Raw genomic sequence first — 21580 nt, forward strand, 5'->3', positions numbered from 1 at the left:
TCTACAGCTCTTTAATTCCTACTTGAAGGAAGTATTAGCATGTGTACCAAGTACATCCATGCTAAAGAGTGGAAAGTACCAGCTAGATTGTAATGGGATGCTGGCTGACTTCCCTCACTGTTTAGACTACATATCTTTTTTGTGTGCACTTCACACTAGAGGAAATTTCCTACATTCCTGCTGTAAGCACAGGCCCTGCAACAAGAACCTTGTTGTATGGTATCAGGCAAGCTCAGGTTGTGGTTTAGCATGCATAAAGCCTCCCTTTATATCTTAAATTGATTTCCCCTTTTCATCCTTTACTGAATAGTGAGCTGCTTACAACTTTAGGAAAGCTTTTCCTCTTTAAAAAAAAAAAAAAATAATAATAATAAAAAAGACAACCAAGTGCTGTCTGCTGTTGGTATCACTCAATTTTGTTATGCCAGAGTTTTTCTTCAGAAGTAATACAGAAAACCATTGTTTTGTTTGAATGCGCTCCATGTTTTGTTTCGCATTTAACAATTATCACAGTTTTTGTTTAGAAAAGCTTTGTTTCAGTCTTGGTTTGATATTTCCCTGATTATGCTTAGCAGTTCGAATTTCATGGCAGCCTAGACAAAAAATACCCCAAGGCTCGCACTTCCTGGCAAATGACTTTTTCAAGCTCTACCATAGCCAAGGCTCAGATTCCCTAAACAGGGTCACTCCCAATTCCATCAAACAAGACAGTCCCATTTCCTACTTGCATCAAGGCGTACCACTTTTCTCACATGTTTAAATAGGACAAGCATATATACTCACTCTCAGCATAAAGTATATCTAAATAATGTATTTTCTATTCTAGTGGATTTTTAAAAAAATATTTTGTTAAGTCTTTGGGAGCCCATCTAGTTTATCTCTGGCTGATAAACACGTTTCCTCTACTCTTCAAACTGTGCTGGAAGGGGAAAGGATAAAAAAATCAACACTTGAATTCATATTCCACACTTCTTTTCTTTCCCCCCACCAAACAATGCTACTAAACTGTTCTGGCTTCTTTTACTTGTGGTTTATTCCCATGACTGAGGAACTTGCAGGAGAGACAAATCGAGCACACTGGAGATCCTGTGTCCCAAACATGATTCCTCTGGCCACTGATGTCCTCTCATAGCATGTATTAACACCCAGAGCAGCATCCAAGGCTATCAGCTACTAAGTCAGCGCTGGGGAAGGTCACTTTATTCTGAAAGGTGCCTCTGCATTTCAAGAAAAAAATTGTAGCACCACGGTGATTTCTTTTAAAATAAAATAATCCGGTGTGCATTATCCCCTTAAAACGAAATAACAGAGGCACTCACACCCCCAGTGAAGTTTCCTAAATCTGACCTTGCCTGCTGTGTGCTAACATTTTTAAATACTAACCCCTTTCTCTCACCAAAGACAGCGTTTCTACTTGTGAGCATGAATTTTACTGTCAAAGATGTTTCAGGACAGTTTGTAAGAAACAATGTCTTCCCCTTTCAGAAGCCTGTTCATTTAGAAACTCCTGGAGGAAATGGTGTTATATCTGTTCTTAATATTTCCCCTCCAGTCCTGACATCGTGACACGATGCCTTGCATGATCATCTTACAGTGCTGAACAAGAAGGCATAAATATTGTATTGGAGAGAAAACTCTCCCAGGCTTTCACTCAGTTTCTTTATCCTTCACTGACTGCATCTGCCACTACTCTTCCTTGTCTACACACGGATGACACAGTGAACTAACAGAGGTGACTTCTTAAAGGAGAATGCAGAGGAAAATAAGAATCACTAGTGTCACTATTATAGTTTGGCATTTTCATTTGGAGTCCTTTTATTTGTATGGAGGGGTTAAGAAAGTCACAGGGTAGGTAGGGACAGGTGCTGAAGCTAGTTATCCCCTTCAAATTTTTGCTGAGTTCAGGCTAAAAGGGAGAAGAACAGGGAAAAGGGAAAAATAACAATTTGACATCTGCAAAAACAATAAAGTCCCTTTCTTGGGATGAGCAGTTAGGTGGATCTTTGATGTTCCAAGACCCTGATATTTTCTGCGACAGGTTGCTGGAGCATACTGTGCTATAATATCAAAAGCATTGCCAGGAGGAACAATAGAGTTGCCAAAAGCCGGCTGGGTATCCTCGGTGTCTGTGCCGCATTCTCACCACGGGATGGCTCGGCTGACTCATGTACGGTATCATCTGTTCAAACAGAAAGCATACATTCCAATGAGATTTTGCATCCTTAATAAACTCTCACTGAGCCGACAACTGCAAGTAGATTTCACTGCCTTTATGAAATAGGGCAATGAACCTTGTGCTGTCATTGACTTTCACAACCATGTAATACCTCATTATGTAGCCAACTTGGGGCCAAGTCCTGCATTTCTTACTGGCAAAACTCCCACTGAAGACCAGAGGAGCAGAAAGTTAAGTCTGACTGCAGCAGACTAAGGAATGAAAGATTCCTACTCTAAGAAAATACTGCAGCTCCAGATTTGGATGGTTTATTAGATAGCAATGTCAATAGTGAGGCAGCTAAATAAAAACACCTGATTTTCAAAAGGGCTTGAGGAAGTTACATGTGCTTAGAATTAATTTCAAAGTTAACCCCATTCCTGAGTTACAGATTTTGGCTCCTGAATTAAAAAGAATAGCCCATAAGTGCAAGCATTTATTCCACTTCTACACATCAAATTTCCACTAAAGTACACTTCATTTTGGGATGTGCAGGGGATATGAGACGAGTCTTCCTTTCTCAAAACAGAATTTTGAGGGCTAAGACAGTCTCTGATTGTATACAATACAGGCACAATCCCAAAATCTCATAGGTAGCAGACTACTTTTTATGGTACACAAAATACAGATTTACATATGTACTGACAAAACTAATGAAAAAATAACTACCTGGTTTGTGAAAACATGCTTATGTATAGGCACCAGAGGAGAATACAGTCAAAAACACTCTGATAATTTTATTACACCGAATAAAGATCTGTTTATTTATTTATTTATTTATTTATTAAAAATCAGCCTTAGAGCTAAAACTTGTAACAAAAAAAAATATATATATATATAGGTAAATTCAAATTCAACTTTAGTGTTGTTATGAGCGTGGTATTTTTCTTTGCAAAATCCCCTATATCCACAGCTATCTAGTTTAACTAATTTAAGAGCAATCTGTCTGAGGCTTGCCATAAAAAGTCAGCTCTGTGTTTGAATTTTCTTAGTATTAAATGAACAAAATGAGCTAAACCTTTTAAGGAAGTGTGAAGTGGCCTCAGAATGAATTCATAAGCTATTTTAGGATGCCTAAGTTTCCAGGAAAATTAACAGTATCTCACAACTTAGTGTAATAAACTTCCCCATTTTAAGAGAGGTGTTGAAATACCTGTGATATATTTGTTTCAGAGCTCCCATCTCAACAAATTGCGCTTCCAGGATTAGAGTGGATGAGAACTGTGTGATCCCAATTAAAGACACTATGGGAAGTGGAAGGTACAGCAACAGGATCACCAGGCAACACTGGTGTGGAGCCTTTCACGTTACTTAGCTTCAGTTAGATCAAAAGATCCCCTTCACACCCTTGACACCTAGCACAGAAGCAGGTAGAGCACTTAGCATTATTTGGGTTAACAGGCTCTTTGACTCCAGTCCAGTTTCACTGGGAGATGCAGAGTAAACTGTATTAGCAACGTCACATTTTGTTCAGCACTGATGCTGCAGTTGTGTCAGGTCTATCAGCATGTCCTTGGTGCTATTCAATGCAAAAGTGTGAAAAGCAAGCACTGATCAGTTGTGAACATGTTCACATTTGCAAGAAAGGGACAATTAAAGGGCTGGAAAGGGCTATTTAAAGCTGCTAGTTCTGATGGTTGTCAGAACCAAGAGCTGTTCCGTATTTCACTTGTAAGTTACTTACACTATTGTGCTTCAGTGACACTGCAATGAGAATACAGTACTTCACAGGAGCAACTTCCCCATTAAATCATACCCTAAGAAGGTGTGGGGAAAAGATACCCCTGTACTACCGGTCAGCTCTATCTCCTTTGATATACATAGAGTTGGCTCTGCCCACTTTGGAGACATATACTCACCACTGATGAACTAAAAGTACAGGGGAGAATGATGTGAACTATCATCATTCCCCTTGCATCATCAACAGAATTGCAAGTAAGTCTGAATTTGCAGACTGAATGTTAACATTTTTTACTAATTATATCCATGAGTCAGGACTAAAATACAATAGGGCAGAACTAGTGTGAAGCAGCAATAAATCCTAATTCTCTATGACTCTCAGCTCTCATGACTGGAACACTGAGTACTGCTAACAAATCTCAACCAAAAAGGTCCTAAACTAAAAAGATTAATTCCTAAATTAAAAACGTGGAAATCTTCTATGATGCCATAAAAAAAAAAAAAAAAAAAAAAAAACAACCAAAAAAAAAAAAAAAAACTCTTCACAGGGGAATTCATTTAAGGGTCTCCTTACAAGAAATCATCAGAGCTTTCTGTCAATGCAGTCCCAAGGTGTCTGTGCTCATATATTACAGCACACATTTCATCTGCAGTTCTCAAAATCACTTTACAAATATGATTTTCCTTAGAGGTGCAGGGTTATAAAATCTTTAATGCTTAGGCTGAAGGTTTGAGTTTGTTTTAAACAATGAAGGCAAGTGACAAATATGACAAAATTCATTAATAAGATCTGGAAGGTCACTGCTAAGGACTGGGAATACTAGCGGTAATTAGAAAAAATTATTTTGACAACCATGAATTTTCCAGATCACATTGCTTTACATTATATGCATCAGGTGTAATTATTCCACAGCTGCAATTTTTGTTTTAGGGACAGAAGGGGTGGACAAGAATAGGGACGATTACTTCAGTAAATTCTGAAAGAAGAGTGATCTCTACAAATCAGTTTCCTGCAACTTTCTGAACTTTCTGAGCAAAACAAGTGAAATCATAAGGCTTCAAAAATCACTTTTTTTTTTTTTTCAGAAGAGCGGTCACAGTAAGTAATCTGCTGAATGTGATCCTCCTGCCTCCTCATTCTCCTGTGTACTGCAGGAGAAGATGGTGGCAGGCATGGGAGAGCACACAAGCAGAAGATGAGCGCAAGAGGCAGGTAGGTGAGTACATGTTACAGATTACATACAAGATCCACTGGGGCAGCAGCAAGCCTAACAACCTCATAACAGGAAAGCATGACAGCAGTTAGTAGATCTCGGAATGACTGATTATCTGATGGTGACTGGTCCAAATAATAATGCAAATAAACACTGATCTTGGGAGTGTCAATATTTTGATACCTGAAAGGTTCAGGATGAAAACCTTCTCTTTAAGAGTATTATCTCCCCCTGGTAACAAAAACAGCATTTCATCTCAGACTGCAGGATACTCTTTGAATGATTTGGGTTCTCTGTTTCACCTGCTGCTTTCTAACAATATGCTTTTGTGACGGTGCTAGCTAGGTATAGCCATTCAATGGCAAGTGAGCAGTACTGCTGAAAAGAATATACAGTGAGGTCACTACGATCAAATGCTTATTACTCACATGATCTTTTTTGCAAACCAGTACCAGGGGGAATACACTTCAATTAGCCCATGCACCAATTCAAAAAGTGTAAAAGAGTGCACTGAGTTTCTAGATTCATAGGTTACCTAGAGATGGGAAATGATCATCCTAATGCCTCCTGTAGAAGGTGAATAATGTTAATAAAATTGCAAATCCATCTCTGCTGTAAATGCACTCATCTTGCATATATATTTGCTTAGAGAACATCCCTGATTCTCAAAAACAAAATTTTTAGGTGAGTTCTGAAAACCCTCTCAAAGAAAAATATAAAATTATACTGTGTATTTATCGGCAGATCATTCAAACTGTGGAAATCTTATTAATACTTCTGCCTAAATAATGGCTTTTAGTTAAAGAATCAGCAAATAACAAAACAATAAATAAATAAATAAATAAATAAATGGCAACAATAAACAAAACCAAGGGAACAGTCTCTTTCAAATAACATAAGACAAAAGAAAAAAAAAAGATCTTGGTAATCTGTTCTTCAGGGTAAATACTAAATTTTAAACACTTGTAATGTTTATGGTATCGTTTGTTTATTTAACTGTGCTTTTTAATTATTGAGGTTTGAACATAGCAATGTGTGAACAGTGTGTTACAAATAAAACAAACAGATAAATACTATTGCTCATGCTTGCCCTACATACCCACCTAATTTACTCACACCCCTAGAGTTAAACATGCTCCTATCTGTCATAGACCTGAGTCATACAAACATACACATGCACTTCCCACACAGCTTGATGGTGGAGGATAATACAACTTTTCCCTGTGTTGATAAGGATTTCTTTCTTGTATAAAAGAAAGTATTATTCTTATTTTTAAAGGCAGCATTTTGGGGAACAAATGAAAAAATGACAAACCAAATTATTCAAATAAATTAAAAAAAAAAAAAAAGTAAAACCAAACAAAAAAAGTCAACCACAGATTAAAAATATATATATATCTTAAGTTTTCTGGAACAGGATAGAAATTCACATTTATCGGTGTGTGTATGTGTTTGTTTGCACATGTAAAAACAATACTTTGTCTAACAAAATATGCATATATGTATATATATAAAGGACTAATTTCTTACTTAAACACTAACTCTATCAGCTGCATGCCTGTGTCATGCGCTAGCATTAAACAAGCAGTGGTTCTATTTCTTTCAAAGTCTTTTGACATCACAAAACACATGAAGTGTGCCCTTACTTTCTAAGACTTTGGTCCCAGTCAAAAACTAGAGTAGTCTTTAAACATGCTGAATATTTGGCTTGGATGGACCAGCAAGTTCATGACACCAATCAAATTTTATGCTGGCACACACCGTATTTTATTAAACTGCATAAATGAAAAAGCAACGTTTTTCCTCCCCTGCATTAAGTAAGGAGACAGGAAATATATCACAAGTGATATTAGCACTGCTAGAAACGAGCAAAAGCAGAGCAGTTATACCATGCAAAGCATGCAGAGAGAAGAGGAAAAAAGTACTCAAGCACCAGAGGGATACACGCATTTTTTAAAAGAGATTCTCTAAGCATACTAACCTGCTGGTTCTAATGAATTTTCTACTTTGTCGTTAACATCGAAAACACGATCATGAACACCTATAGTTTTCATACAGCTGTCTATAACAAAAATAGAGATAACAGCCAAATATGTTAGTGAGACACCCTTAAACTCCCCACTTTCTGTTTTTTTTTTTTTCTCTCTTTTTTTCTCTCTATTGACTGTATATAATTAAGCATATTTATATTTTAAAGTCTGTGGCACATATCCATATGCCAGTGTAGTCTTCCATTGGTACAACAGTTTAAGAAACAACAAGTTAGCAATTGCCATGTAATTAAAATAAAGCCTTATGAAAAATGATAAGAAAATATGATGAAAACCATAACACAAATGTTGCTGTACTGAACAGATACACAAGATTTAACAGTAAAAAAAATGGAAAAAAAAAATTACTGCTGTTAACTAGACCACACAGTAAAGCATGCGCTACAAAGCCACCCTCAAAAGCTTAATCTAAAGAACTTACTTGCTGGTCGCACAAAGACTTTAAGCTTTAGACAGGATCTCCTTCCATTATCTGGGATTGCAGAAGCTGTAAATGGAGAAGAATAAGAGAGAAGTGAAAGAGTAAGAGAGAGAAAATGCATATGATCCTTTGTCCTAAAATCAAACACCCTTTATCTTCCCTTCATCTGAAAGGTTGGACACATTTCAGCCTCTGCATCTAAGGACTTCAAGTGTGCAAAGTGGGTTGATAATGCAAAAGCAGGGAAGCAACTGCAGATTTTACTATAATCTCTTTTTTGATTTTTTTTTTTCCATAGGAGAAGTGAAGCACATGATATTCATAATGTTTCATTATCTCCTCTCACCTTTCCACATGTTTTTCTCAAGAGAGAGCTTCATAAGGTTTCTGCTGTAGTGCATGTGTCTACCTTGAAAAATTACACTTTATAATAATTAAGATTATTTATAGGAAAGCTAGTCTTGAAATGGTAGGCCATAGGCTTCAGTGACCCATAAAGGAATGAAAAAAAAAAAAAAAAAAGACAAAATGACACTGAAGGTGACAATGCTAAAAATATAAATACGTATTTACCTCCATGAAAGTAAAAATACACCCTGTTAAATACACGCAACTACATTCTGCTGCAAAATCAGCCTCTGTATTCTCCACTTTGTTGAGAAAATTCTTATTTAGCTTTAGTCAAAATATGATTCCCTATGTTACATAACAAACAACCAGCTTATTCCTTCTTTCTGCCCTCCTCCATCATTTGCCATTCAAACTATTTCTTTGGAAAAGTATTTACAGTATGAGGAGACAAAAAAGAGGAAACGATGTCTGGCACTGTACAAAAGATCATACATATAAGTCTAGCATCAGCATGTACTTATTTCTGAAAAACAACTGCTGCTCTGAAAACTTCCTTTCAGGAACTATGCTTGTCTCAAAATACACGATCACAGGCAAACATGCCAAGCTACCTGACTTAGGCATGCAAATATTCACTTGTGAAAGACCATTTGCACATACATTTTTTTGTATGTGCCCTTGTAAAAACCCTCAAATGCCTGAAATACTGCCTGAAGCACCTAAAGTCATTTTTATTTCATTGCAAAGCCTTCTCTATCATCCAAAAAGCTATGCACTAGGGCAGAACAAGTTGACTTTTGCAGAAAACTATTGAAAACTGTCTGGATTTACAAAAGATGATTGGACTGGCAATCCAAAAATTAATTTGTTCTGATTACCACAGTCTCATCCATGTTTTTCCATTATGTTCCTGTTCATGACAAATAGCTAAAAATATTTACATACATATGTATGTTACAGACGTATCAACACACACTCTTTGTCTATGTGCCAAGCTCACAGTTGAAGAGCTCCTCAGCTAACTTTAAATTAATTCTGGTAGCCTTTGATGATACATTTCCAAAGCAGGCATCAGCTTTTTCCTACAAGGAAGAACTAGCAGATTTAGTAGGAACACAAAAAAGAAGCAAAGTGAGAATCAAACAGAACTAAAGCTGTGGTTCTGCACCTGTTGGGAAGTGCTTGAAAAATCATTTCCCTCTTTTAATCACAAAACAAAAGTGTGCAGAAATGATGCTCCCCCCTTCACACTGACAAGCAGTTAAGAAGTGCTAACAGCTGGCTTTGCTGTAGGCTCTTACTAAATCAAAGTCAGAAAAACTCCCTCTACCGACATTTACAGTAACTGGTGTGTTATTTAGGGCACAATATTTGCACTCTGTGGTTATATTCAGGAAATTGTGTCCTTTCTGTGGCCCTCTCTGAGTATATGCAAACAGCTTTGCTCAGACTAAACAGGCAGTTGTGGATTTCTCAAAAGATAAGAATTCTATTATTACCGTATTGCTAACATAAAGGTGGAAATGGCATTTCCAATATTATCCAAACTAGAGAACATATAGTAGTTATATCACCAACAGAGTTTTTCCTGCTCAGAAATTATTTCAGAAGTACATCATGATACACATTTATTCAAAGGCACATTTTATCTTTGACATTTTCATGCTGCTGTTTATGTCCACAAAACAAGCATGTTTGAGCTCATTGGTGTTTATTAGCACACCCTTTTAGCACTAGCACTGACTAACTACGATAGCTAGGATCAAATAATATTTCATCTGGAAAATCAGAAAATGAATGTTCTGTACATATAAAGTTTATATGTGCATATAATATTTGCACACTCTTAAGAGCAAACAACAGCTAGTGATTAGCAATGTTCTTTGGGAGAAAATTTTGAAATCTGCCCTCTGCTTAAATCTTCTTCTGTCACCATTCCTTACATAGGGTTGCATATAATGTGCTGTATCATGAGCTGCAGTCCTTTTGCAATCATAGCAGTTACATTTAATTCATCATCCTTGAAACTAACACGGTTTTAGTGATAAGTATGAAAAAGTGCTTTTTCCTTCTCCAAGGAAATTATGTACCCTCAATGCTTGCAGTAGAACTAGGAAGACTCCTTTTTAACCACAGTGTTTTACTCCTTCAGAGGGAATAATGATAATTAAGAAAAAATAATCAAGTGACATTTTGTTCTGCTCTCACATGTGTCTCAATGACTAAGAACAAGGTGATGAAGTGATACAGTGCAACCTCTTTGGCCTTCCTGAGAAATTAAGAGCTGTTTATCAAGCTGGGTGGCTGCAATCTATTTTCCTCCATTCTTCTCCTTTTCATCTTAAAACAAAAACATTGACAATTTGTAGTATTTCCCGTATGTCCAGATGTATCACTCACAGGGCAGAGTCAGGTTGGCTAATGTCATCCATCCTGCTCTCTCATACATTATTGCAGTTTGTCAGTATTGTTCTGTTCCCTTCTATCCCCTGTCTTCTTTATTCTGCAATATTTTCACCACTATATTATGAAAACCCTGACTCTTGGATTATGATGCCAACAGCTAGGAATTATTTTTCCTTTTTCAGCAACAAGCTCAGGATCTTTTATCGCTAAATTTTAGGCACATCATACTTGTTGTCCACTAAGGAAAGCCAGGGGTGTTCATTAAACTTTTTTTTTTTTTTTTTTTCTTAAGTTAATACGTTGAAGCTTTAACTCAAGTTGAAGTCTGAAGTCCTATTCTTCCACATGAAAGTAGCTTTAATGACAAACGTTTGCTAAAGAACACAAAACTCCCAACCAGGGTGACCTACCAGCCAATGTTCTGAGTAACAACTACAAAGGAACACCAAATGACCAAAACAAAACAAAGGACAGGATAAGCTGCACATATTAGCATATTACTAAGAATAGATGCTAAATACCCTAAATACTTTTTTTTTTTTTTTTTTTTTTTTTCTGAAGCAGAAGTAATGCTGTGGCTAGGATTTAACAAAATCTGATGCTTAAATGAAAAATTCTGGGATCAGTTCAAACTAAACATTTCCTACCAAACTGACTGCAACTAGTGTCTTGACTTCAGGACCTAAGGTTAGGAAAGGACACTGTTTTCAAGGTGTTTTACTTTCCAAGAAAGGTGGGTTTCCACTGCAGTAGAGGTCTGACAGATTCCCTGAGACTCCTGCATGCTTGCAAGAGAGCAACATTGCTGAACTCTGGAAAGGAGAAAAAGAACTGCTCTCTGACAGCTGGGGTCTGTTAAATTTCCCTTCCCAGCTAAACTTATTGCTGCTGTTGTTATATTCTACTGGCATTAGCTATACTATAAGAAAAGACGTCCTTTCTTGGCCTGTACAAAGAGAAATTTCATTCTCCTGTCTGAACAAAACCACGTTAGCCTCTAAGGCTTTGGTATAAGGCTTTTCTATTTGCCCCCTTTAAAGGTGATATTAGCTACAAAATAGAGGCCAGTTCTGAGAGCAGGAAGACTCTGATGCTAATGGAAACTGTCCCATGCAACAGTTTCCATTTCAAATGCTGAAATTCCCAAGGAAAAAAAAAAAAGGCAAAAAAAAAAAAAAAAGCAATTGAAACTTAGCTGCACAACAAAAAGAATCTTTTGAAAGAAGATTCCTTATAAGGAACAGAAGAGGTTATATCCTCTTTTTTTCCATGAATGATATTAGAATAGAAAAGGTCTGAGTGGTTTAGTTTGTGTCACAAAGAATGACAAAGAAACACAGAATGAGAAATCTGCAGTGTTGCTAGTTCCTATGATTTCATTATAATTCCTGTGATATTTTGTTCTACCCATTCTGCCCCTACCAGCAACTTCACAAGAATCTCCTGGGTCTGTCTTTTGAAGATCACATTTTATACTTTACAATTACTCCAAGTCTTGAGATTAGGAGCAAACATGCATTAAAATCTCTCTGAAATTACCGGATATATTAAAACACCTTAATGATCATAAAAAAATAACTGCTTCACTCTGTTTTAAAAAAAAAAAAAAAAAAAAAAAAAAAAGGAAAATTTCATAATTCAAAAGAAATTTAAGTCATAATCTCTGTATTCTTCAGGTGAAAATTCTGTATCCATCCGATGAAAAAAAACCAAACACACAGTGAACTACTGCTCATAGGACTAGAGCCAAGCTGGATCCAAAAATGGCACTAAAGATAGATTAGAATAGAAAATTTCTTAACTCTGAACCACTTCTGGCTACCATTTTTATACCCTGTAAGGAAAGTGAGTGAAGAAAATGGTTTTCTCCTCATCTAGAGCCAAACCATAAATATTTCAGTATTTGCTAGCTATATTTAAATATGGAAATTATATATACATATCCATCTCCCTTCAGCCTATGCCAAAGCAGTTTTCTGTTAGAAAACACATGGTATATTATTAATATATTAGATATAAATAACAGGTACATCCTTTCTCAGCCTGATAAGAATTAGCAGAGTTATTCAATAACTACTGGAGAGCCACAATCAGAGAACAAAAAGTGGCATACACAGAAAACAGTGGTGTTTTTTTCTCACAACAGATTTTCAGTCAAATTACAAATTGCAAAAATCTCCTTAAAAGAGTCATACAGATATGGTTCAATCAAGCTAAAAAGTGGGCTAACTAAAAAGTAAATGTAAAAAAAGACAAGGTATGAAAATTTCAATAGTAATGTGGTTATCAGTACCTGCTAGTCATGTGACAAAATCCACAAATAAGCATTTTCTTTCCTGAGACAGGCAGTAGTTTGGCTGGCACCTATTTGAGCCTCAGTTTCTAACTGAAGAGAAAATTATTTGGATGTTGCATATAAAGAGTGTCTCAACCATCCATCCTATTTACTGATACTCACATGTAATCAACGCTTTTCTCTGTTTGTCTCCTCATTCATTCTTAGCTTTCTAATTATAACATTGCACTTTTTACTGAAATGTAAGTCCTGATATAAAAAATTAATTCATGAATGCAATTCAAATCCTCATTTAGCATTACAAATATACTTAATATTCAAGCCACAATCCGCTATGGGCCCTATTAGACAGCAAAACTGGAACCATTCAGTGTACAAATAATGCTTCATTTATCTAAGTCACTCAGATGGCACCTTCATTTTAGAACTGGGGGTACACTGGCAAAGGAATATAATTTCTCTTATTATTTTGTTTTTCACATTTCAATTACCAGTTCACTTGTAATATTATTTGAAGGATTATAAACCACTGTGTGAAAAAAATGTGGAGATAAACCTGTTCATTTCTCTCTGTATTTTTGAGAGCTGTGATTTCTCTCAGTTGGCCTTTAAGTGAATGTTTTCTTCTGCTCTCTCTTCAGATGGCTAATAAACAGTGTTTCCTTGTAGAGAAGATCCAAGAGATCTCACCAAGATCTCTCCAGTTCCTTGCAGATGGACTACTACCAACATCCTCTGTGTGCTATTCACATTCCTGGCACTGATAAGTGCTTCCAAACCACAAGCACTGAACAGGCGTATTGGTCTAAGCTGGGAAGCCAACAGAGTATTAATTTGAATTTCTCCCCAGCACACCAAATTGAGGTTGCCGGCAACTGGACCGAACACTCAACACTGAGAGCCCTGTCAGAAGGACTGCTCTTGGAACTTTTGTAATCACCTGGGGAAACACCACAAAGAAAACCCACAGAGCAACCCCATACACAGGACACTGTCTTTGTCAAGCAGGTACTCATGTTTACTCAGGCCTTCCACATGTTTTGTGCTGTAGGCTACAGACAGTCTCCTCAGGAGAAAACATTTACAGCTGTGACTTGCCTCCAGCCCCTTTCAGGCACAATACCACTCCCATTAGTCAAATCCAATATCCAGGTAACCTTATATAACCTGCAAATCATAATTCCACCAACTAGAAGTGTTTTAGCATTCAATATCCTGTGTCAGCTATGGAGCTTTAGAAAGTTTTATTTTTAAGAACAGTCATCTGCTGTTTTTTGTAAGGAACTGAGTATGTGTGAGCGCATTAAAAATGCAGTTTTCCATTATGTTTGCCACAGGCAATATTTCTCAATTTGTGCAAGTGAAAAGAAAAAGTAGCCTATTAGTTGTTAGAAGAGCTGAGCCTTTCCCCTGTAGGTTTTCATGTGATTTACCATACAACACAAATGTATGTAAATTAGCCAGGTAAATGCAGAATTAGTTATTAATATTCTTCTCACAGTGTAGATTGAAAAAAAAAGTTACAAATTTGCATAAACGGTACAACTGAAAAAGTCAGCTAGAATTTAATGAATCAATAAAAATCTCCTTTGTGTGCATATATAAAGTAAGACCCATACCTAAGGACAGTGAAGGGGTCTTTAAACTTATTAATTAAAAGAGAGGCTACCTGAAAGGATTTACAGATGACTTTCTCCATGTGAGTGTTAAAATCTAAAATTAAAAACAGATAAATAGTGGTCCCAAGGAAATCCCTGCCTTCACCAACCCTTGAGTTTGACTTAAGAAAAGGGTCTTTGCCTGTCTGTTCTTTCATTCCCAATACTAACAAGAGTTTTGTTCTGACTGTATAAACACGACTTCAGCCTGGGCAAATTTAAATATTGAACATCCATGACTTACTCATTTTTCAGATCTAGTGATCAGACACATATCCTGAGTAAATTGTGACTAAATTTGTTTGTGCCTTTACTATTGCCAACGATCTTGTCTACCACTAATACTTTGTCTATATTTAGTCATCTCTAGGATGAGGTTGAAAACAAAAATTACAGAGCATGTTAAATATTCAGAAATCTCAAGCTACCAGACAGAGAGAGAATCTCACCTGGAAATAAACCTCATCTAGTATTGCCAACAACCCTTGAAAACTAAGAAAAATCACCTACTGAGGAAAATAAATAAGTAAATAAATACATAAACAGATACCAGGTCACTGCTAATACTGCCTATGGCTTAATATATGCAAAAGTACTATGGATATTAGTCTTTACAAATTAAGTTTTGAAATATTACAAGTTTCAAAGTATTACAAGGGTACATAATACAAATGCACATTTTGCTTTATTCCTGCATGCTCAAGTACATCTGTACGAAGTAAAGCTAAAAGCAATCATGTAATGTTTCTGTGTATCCATGTATGCATACACAGAGGGATATATTTATAAATCACAGAGTACACAGCAATGGAGAAAAAGACCTGTTGAAAGCTGTGTGCACAACAAACATCATGAAATATTACCTTTATTTTCTCATGTAGTATAATTAATTTGTCCTATCTTTGCACTAGTGCAAAAATGGTGGATTATTATGAATTATGTCATAAGCGACCATATCTTTCAGGTGCCCTGAAAATAACCAGATAAATGACTTGTCATACCAATGCTATTTTAGTGAGTTGTTGGAAGAAAGTAATACGTAGTCAGTGTTTCTGCATTAGCACTTAATGCTGAATCAACCGTCCCACTGCAGCTGGCTGGCCAAGAAGAATATATAAGCTTTTCTTGAAGTTCATAATCCACTTCAGTTTATATATCTTGTTGTAGGCTACACAGAATGAAAGTAGATTTCATATCAAAGACATAGAAAAGAAACCTATTCCAGCATTAAGAGAGGTATAAACCATGGATTTCCAGTTTAACTAAGCCAGTATTAACATTCTAGTATAAATTGGCCCATTTGACTGGTATTTCCTCTTTTAGTGGACATAACTTGTTTAGCCCTTCATGTGCCTCAAGAAGGACCCTAGACGTAACGACAAGACATCCCTGTCACTGGCCTGGCTGGTGCCACATATTTTTAGTGCAAAACTTCAAAACACCCCAAAGCTCAGCCCTTCATGGAACTGGGCACCTGCAGAGGTGAGCAGAAGCTCAGATGAGGCAGAGAACACCACTTTGGATTCAGTCCAAACTCATGATATATTATCTTTCTTCCCAGGTTGCCAAGTCCAGATGAGTTCAGGAAAATGCAAAATCACCTCAATGCCTGTATCCTTTAAACCCTCAGAAGAAAAACAGACATTTCAGCTGGAAAAAAAAAAACAACAAACAAACAAAAAAACACCTATCTGAGCTGTTCCTCTGAACCAAACCCTGAAAAAACACAAGACCCTAGCTCAGTTGTGCTTTGCAAAGACTTTTATTTATTTATTTATTTATTTATTCATGAAAGTAAAAGCAGTTACATTTGTTTATGAAGTGGGGCAAAGCTGTCATCTAACTGCAGCCTGAGCTTCCCAGAGAACCTGTCTCGCCACTGTGGTGTTTCTTCTCATTAAAAAACAAAGCTCAGCTGGAGATAAATGAAAGGCATATCCTATTTTGAATGGACTTTAGTTGCACATAGATTCTGTGAAATATAAGGAGCTATAGATGAAGAATAGATCATATGGTTACTCCCACATTAAATATTTTCAGGTCTTTCTCTCATATAAGAAAGTTTCTCTTTTATAAATGCAAACTTATATATGCAAACTTATCAATGCAAACTTATAAATGCAAAAATACATACCATAAAATAAGGGCTAAAATTTCCACACTAGCACAATATAAATGACTGATGTCATACATTTCTATTGCAACAAACCAACACTATTATTAACTAGAATGAAATAAAAACTTAAGATCTCATTACCGTTTTCAATGGCATTAACAAAAACAAATACAGTTATTGTACAACATTAAGACTATATTAGAGTAAATTGCTAATAAAACAAGTTAATACTATCAAATATAGCACTTAGAGAAAAGTATATCCTCCTCATACTTTTCATAAGCACTTTTGCACTTTGATTTTCCCTTGGTATCACTAGAAATAAAATGTTTTTCTTCAAGCAGGCTATCCATTTTGCTAATTTCCATCTCTAAGAACTAGACATGAGTAAATCCTTTGAAGAGACATTATAGTCTTGTTAGTAATGACCTTCTCTTTTTGATCTTTAAAGCAACATGTTCACTCACATGGAATTTGTGGGTAGTGTATCATGTTTCTAAACCTCATATACTTTAATGGTCTTCATATTACCCCTGTCTAGCTTTACCACTGCTGACACTGTAATTAAAGCTGAGAGGAGCATTCCATTCTACTCCATTTTCATGGGCTTCCCACTATCTTAAAAAAAATAGAAACCTTCTAGCTTCCCGTGCTGTGCTTGTAAATTCTGTCAGTTCATAAAAATAAAGAAATAATTATGGATGTTGTATTGCACTAGGAGTATGACAAGTACACAGACATGAGAAGTTACTTCTGCTGACTCACCTAACCAAAGCAACAAAATTCTATGTTTATGTTCTTTTTGTGGAGGGAGAGGCAGAGGGAGATGTAAAGGCAGGAAGACATCTGCAACAAGCTGCTTTAGGCCCAAGAGAAATACGGAAAAAAACATAGACTGTGGGCCGTATTTTATTGTTATTTAAAATGAAGGCAAACAGTGAGAATAATGCAGGTTTGAACATGTTTGAATGTACATGCATGTCCGAAAGTATGCAAATACACTGCTTAGTGAGAATACCATTGTTCAACATATTTCTGAAGGTCCTTTCCCACTGGTAAAAGTTTAACATCAGCTTAGCATACCTTTTACAAAAAAATGTCTTTATGCACACAGTTAGGTTTTACACAGACAAATCCAAATTTGAGCTGGATGAAAAACAGGCATGAAGCAGAAAAGGTGAAATTTGTAAAATACATAATAATCCACTGCAACTCAAGCCTGTTTCTGGCAAATTCTTTGGGCAGAGATCTTCTGATTCATTACACCTACTGTGACAGGGTCCCAGGTTTTGACTTAATAGAGTACATATAAAATAACAGAAGCCAGCAGTATATTAATAACAGTATATCTTTATCAGGTGAATTCCCAGTTTGCTCAAGTCCTGCAGAGGGACTATTGGACCTTCAATCACTCTGCCATATGTGCCAGAAATTTTTCTCCCAGTCTTTAGAAAGATTTCTTTAGCCCTTTAACTTGTCACCTTTACCATGAAAGATTTTGGAACACATTAAACTGAAGTTTTATCATTAACTGAAATTTGGCCAGTGTGTCAGGCTATGGCAGTTATATTTGAGCTTCTAGCTTTCTGCTTGTTTCTTTCACCTGCCCAGTTTGTGTTCATTGCCACAGGCCACACTCATACTTTTAAATCCATATTTGAAAAAGGCCAACCTACATAAGCATTGCTGCAGCCTCACCAGGGAGAGCTGCTACCTCATCAGGAAGTTGACATGTCTCACCTATGCCAGAAAAGGACTGTAGACTGTCATAACTATGACTGTGGGAAAGTTTGAAACACCCATGGGACAGCTAACCTTTCATTTCTCTGCCACAAATTATTTCCTTCTGTGCTTTTTTTTTTTTTTTAATTAATGTATACCACAGGATGTTTAGCCCTATTCCCAGTGATCATTCCCAGCTGAACTCAAAATTAGATATATATGTGTACATTCTTTCATAACTGGGACTCAAAAGCCCAGATGGTTTGGAAACCAGTTTCTGAATGCAGTGAGTACTTCATCAGACTGTTGAGCCATACAGGTACTTCCTTGAGATTTTACTTTCCCAAATGCTGTAACAAGTGCTCTCTCAGAACAGTAGTGTTTCTCTGTTGCTCTTCTGGAAAAGTCCCCATTTGACACCAATAATTTTCCCAGGAATGCTTTCATCTCTATTTTTCACCCAGTACTTTCTGATCACAGCAAGCATCTCCTCACCGCAAGCTTGTTCCTATGTTCTGTGCCTGTTAACCAGCCATGAACTTGCATATCAAGTTGTGAGCCACACTAATTGTGCCTCCCATGTGTATCTAAGATCATACATACAGAAAAGTATGGGATAACACAAGACCACTTACTTTACACCTCCTTGCTGACACATATTTCACTTCAAAAGATGGACAAAACCTCCACCTAATTAACTTCTTTCAGCCACACAGTATCCATCACTGCTCCATTTCAATGTCTCTAACCTAATGTTGTGTTTCCACATCTCTGCTGGGAAATACCTCAAACCTGGTCACACCAGAGCAATCCTGTCAGTGAAGTACACATCCTCCATCCTGCTTTCAGTAACCAGGAGGATCTGCTTACATTTGTATCCCAGTCCATGGCTAATCCATACCAGAAACATATGCACTGGATCTAGTTCTGGTACCTGTGCAGAGCTGCATGCCACTGTGCATCAGATGCATCCTTTCCTCATGTTCAAAAGCGTACTGAGTTTCTCTGCAGAAGCCTGCGTACAGTCCCATTTACCTTAGGAAAAGAGCCACTGAAAATGCATGTATTTTCTCCTTGAGTTAGTGTAGCAAAACATGCAGAGTTCAGACAAACTCCCAGCCAAACTTAGGAAAAGGACAACAAACAAAGTCTGAGACCAAATACCTCACTCAGGGGTGTGGGGAACCACCAAATCTGCAGTGTGTGTCTATCCATCTGTCCCCAGTCTCTGAGCTGCCTCAGGCACCATCCTCCCAGAGCAGGGGGCACATCACCGGGTCCTGCACACCCCTGCAGGATTTCCAGCCAGGACAACACAAAACCTGCATCCATTCCATGCTCTCTGGCTGAGGCTGTGCAGCCAGAGCCAGTGACACAGAAGGATCCTTCCTGTTCCATGTTCCTAGTTAATTTTTAAGATCACCATACAACTTCCTGTTCACCTTCTAGGGGTCACTGGTTAATCTGTTCTTCAGCCAAGTAAGAGTGTTAGTGGTACACATCTGCATTTTTCTGTTCTCCCTGTATGAAATATCCTGCAGAGACAAGATTTTTTTTTTGTGGGCTTCAGGTTTCCCATTCACAGACCTGTCTTGCTAGGAAAGATGGGATCACAAAAAAAAAAAAAAAAAAAAAAAAAAAACAGGAAACAGAACTCAGAATGGCTTTAAATAATTTTTCACTTCGGCCTTTTAATAACAAGATAAAAATAAATAAATAAATAAATAAATAAAGATAAATTGACCCTCTATTTGTAACACGTCACTCCATTATTGTTTGAGACAACATCCCCAACTTCTCAGGAGGACAACAAACACAGGGAGCAGGGGAGGGAGATCAAGGTTTACATTTTTGTTTCGCTTTATTCAGAAAAACATGCATCTTGAAACAGAGCTGCAGACAAATAGCAGGTCTGAAGCACTATCGGTGCTGGCTGCTTTCTGCTGAGCTGAAGTGACCATTTTCAGATCCTTTCAATCTGTGGTGAAAAGATCATTACCATGCTACTCCCGGGAAGTCAGTCCTCCTGCAAGTGAGCTCCTTTGTTATGAATATGGAACAGATGGAACCAAATCTATCTGCTCTGTAGGAACAAAAACACTTACAACCTAGCTCTCTCTATTAAAGACTCTACTTAGCTCCTTTATACCACTGGCTTTCTGTGCACTGCTGTGAGGTTTTGACTTTATAGAAAAAGGCACTTCATAAAAGCAATAGTTCTTACTCTTAAACAAAAAGAGGCCTAAGAACTACAGAAGATGAATGCAGAGTTTAACCCGCATGGCTCCTTGGAGATATGCAAATATTCAATTACTTTTTTTTTTTTTTTTTTTTTTTTTTTTTAAGCTGGAGAAAGGATTTTTTTGGAGGAGGAGGAGGAAAAATAGCCATATGTTGCAAAGACTGTGCATCAATGGCAGTGAAGCACATAGATGATAATATGCTGCTCACTCTAATGAAGGTTGAAGCTGACTATGTTATTGCAAGAAGGAACATAGATTTGTTTTCAAATTATGGCTGCATGGATCAAGATGACACTTCTGTAAAACGTCTGTATCAGTCTTTCAAAAATTGACTTTTGGCAGGAGACAAAAAAAAAAAAGAAAGAAATTAGGTCCTCCCCAGGAATACAAAGAAGATGTAATGCATTAATTTATTCACAAATATTTCATCTTGCAGGGCCTATTTCCTAGGACTTTAACACAAGCTGCATCAATATTACACCAATTAACTTTGCAAATTAAAAATATGCATAAACTGTAGTTGAAACCAATAGATGTACTTATTGACTCTGCTCATTTGCAGCAGAGAGAAGCAGGAACATGTAGAGTATCCGTCACATCTCTTACTATCAGAATAATAGTGAATGTTTATTCCTAGCCACGCATGCACACATATACACAGACATTGTTTATATCAACTTCTCACAAAAACCCATACAGCAGAAGTCATCAGACTCCTTTACTTACTATTTAATATGTTAATACATTTACCGTCTGTCTGCCTTTTCAGAAGTAATTGAAAAAAGGATTTCTGTGGCAGGATGCTTTGATTCTGACTAAATCAAGTCTTCAGGCAAATCTCCCCCTGCCAGCGAAGGCACAGCTTGCCTGAAGTCGTAACCTTTGTTGGCGGAAGGGAACTGGCCTTGAAACAGATCATGAAGCAGATGTTTTATGCCAAATCAGAGTCTAGGGATACACAGGCTACTGCAAATAAAACTCTTCTCCTGTCTGTTCAATCATTTCAATTCCCTGCAGCGTGAAATATGAACTTCGCAACAAATGGCTGGTGCGCTGTGCAGCACAGCAGGGAGAACAAGTGCCACAGCTGCACCAAGGGCTGGAAAGCTCCTTCATTAGGTCTGCCTTTCAGCCCAAGACTGAACAGTGACATGTGGGAGCCACTGTCAATGAAAGGTGATGGTGTTTGTAAAGACCATCTCCACCA

General features: G+C 37.1%; 1 protein-coding gene across 2 annotated transcripts in view; it reads right to left on the reverse strand.

Moving 5' to 3' along the window:
- Nucleotides 1-348: 348 nt before the first annotated feature.
- The window catches only part of EFNA5 (ephrin A5), a 210344-nt gene continuing 189112 nt past the window's right edge, over nt 349-21580 (reverse strand). The window contains exons 3-5 of one of the 2 annotated variants that reach the window (XM_032206488.1): nt 7582-7647; nt 7091-7171; nt 349-2179 (exon numbers count right to left, since the gene is read on the reverse strand). In XM_032206488.1, coding sequence (XP_032062379.1) covers nt 2058-2179; nt 7091-7171; nt 7582-7647 — 269 coding nt within the window. In that variant the 3' untranslated portion in view covers nt 349-2057. The remainder of the gene's footprint in view (nt 2180-7090; nt 7172-7581; nt 7648-21580) is intronic. The other variant, XM_032206489.1, reaches the window with a different exon arrangement.

Source organism: Aythya fuligula, chromosome Z (assembly GCF_009819795.1).
Source record: "Aythya fuligula isolate bAytFul2 chromosome Z, bAytFul2.pri, whole genome shotgun sequence".
In the NCBI taxonomy this organism is placed as follows: domain Eukaryota; kingdom Metazoa; phylum Chordata; class Aves; order Anseriformes; family Anatidae; genus Aythya; species Aythya fuligula.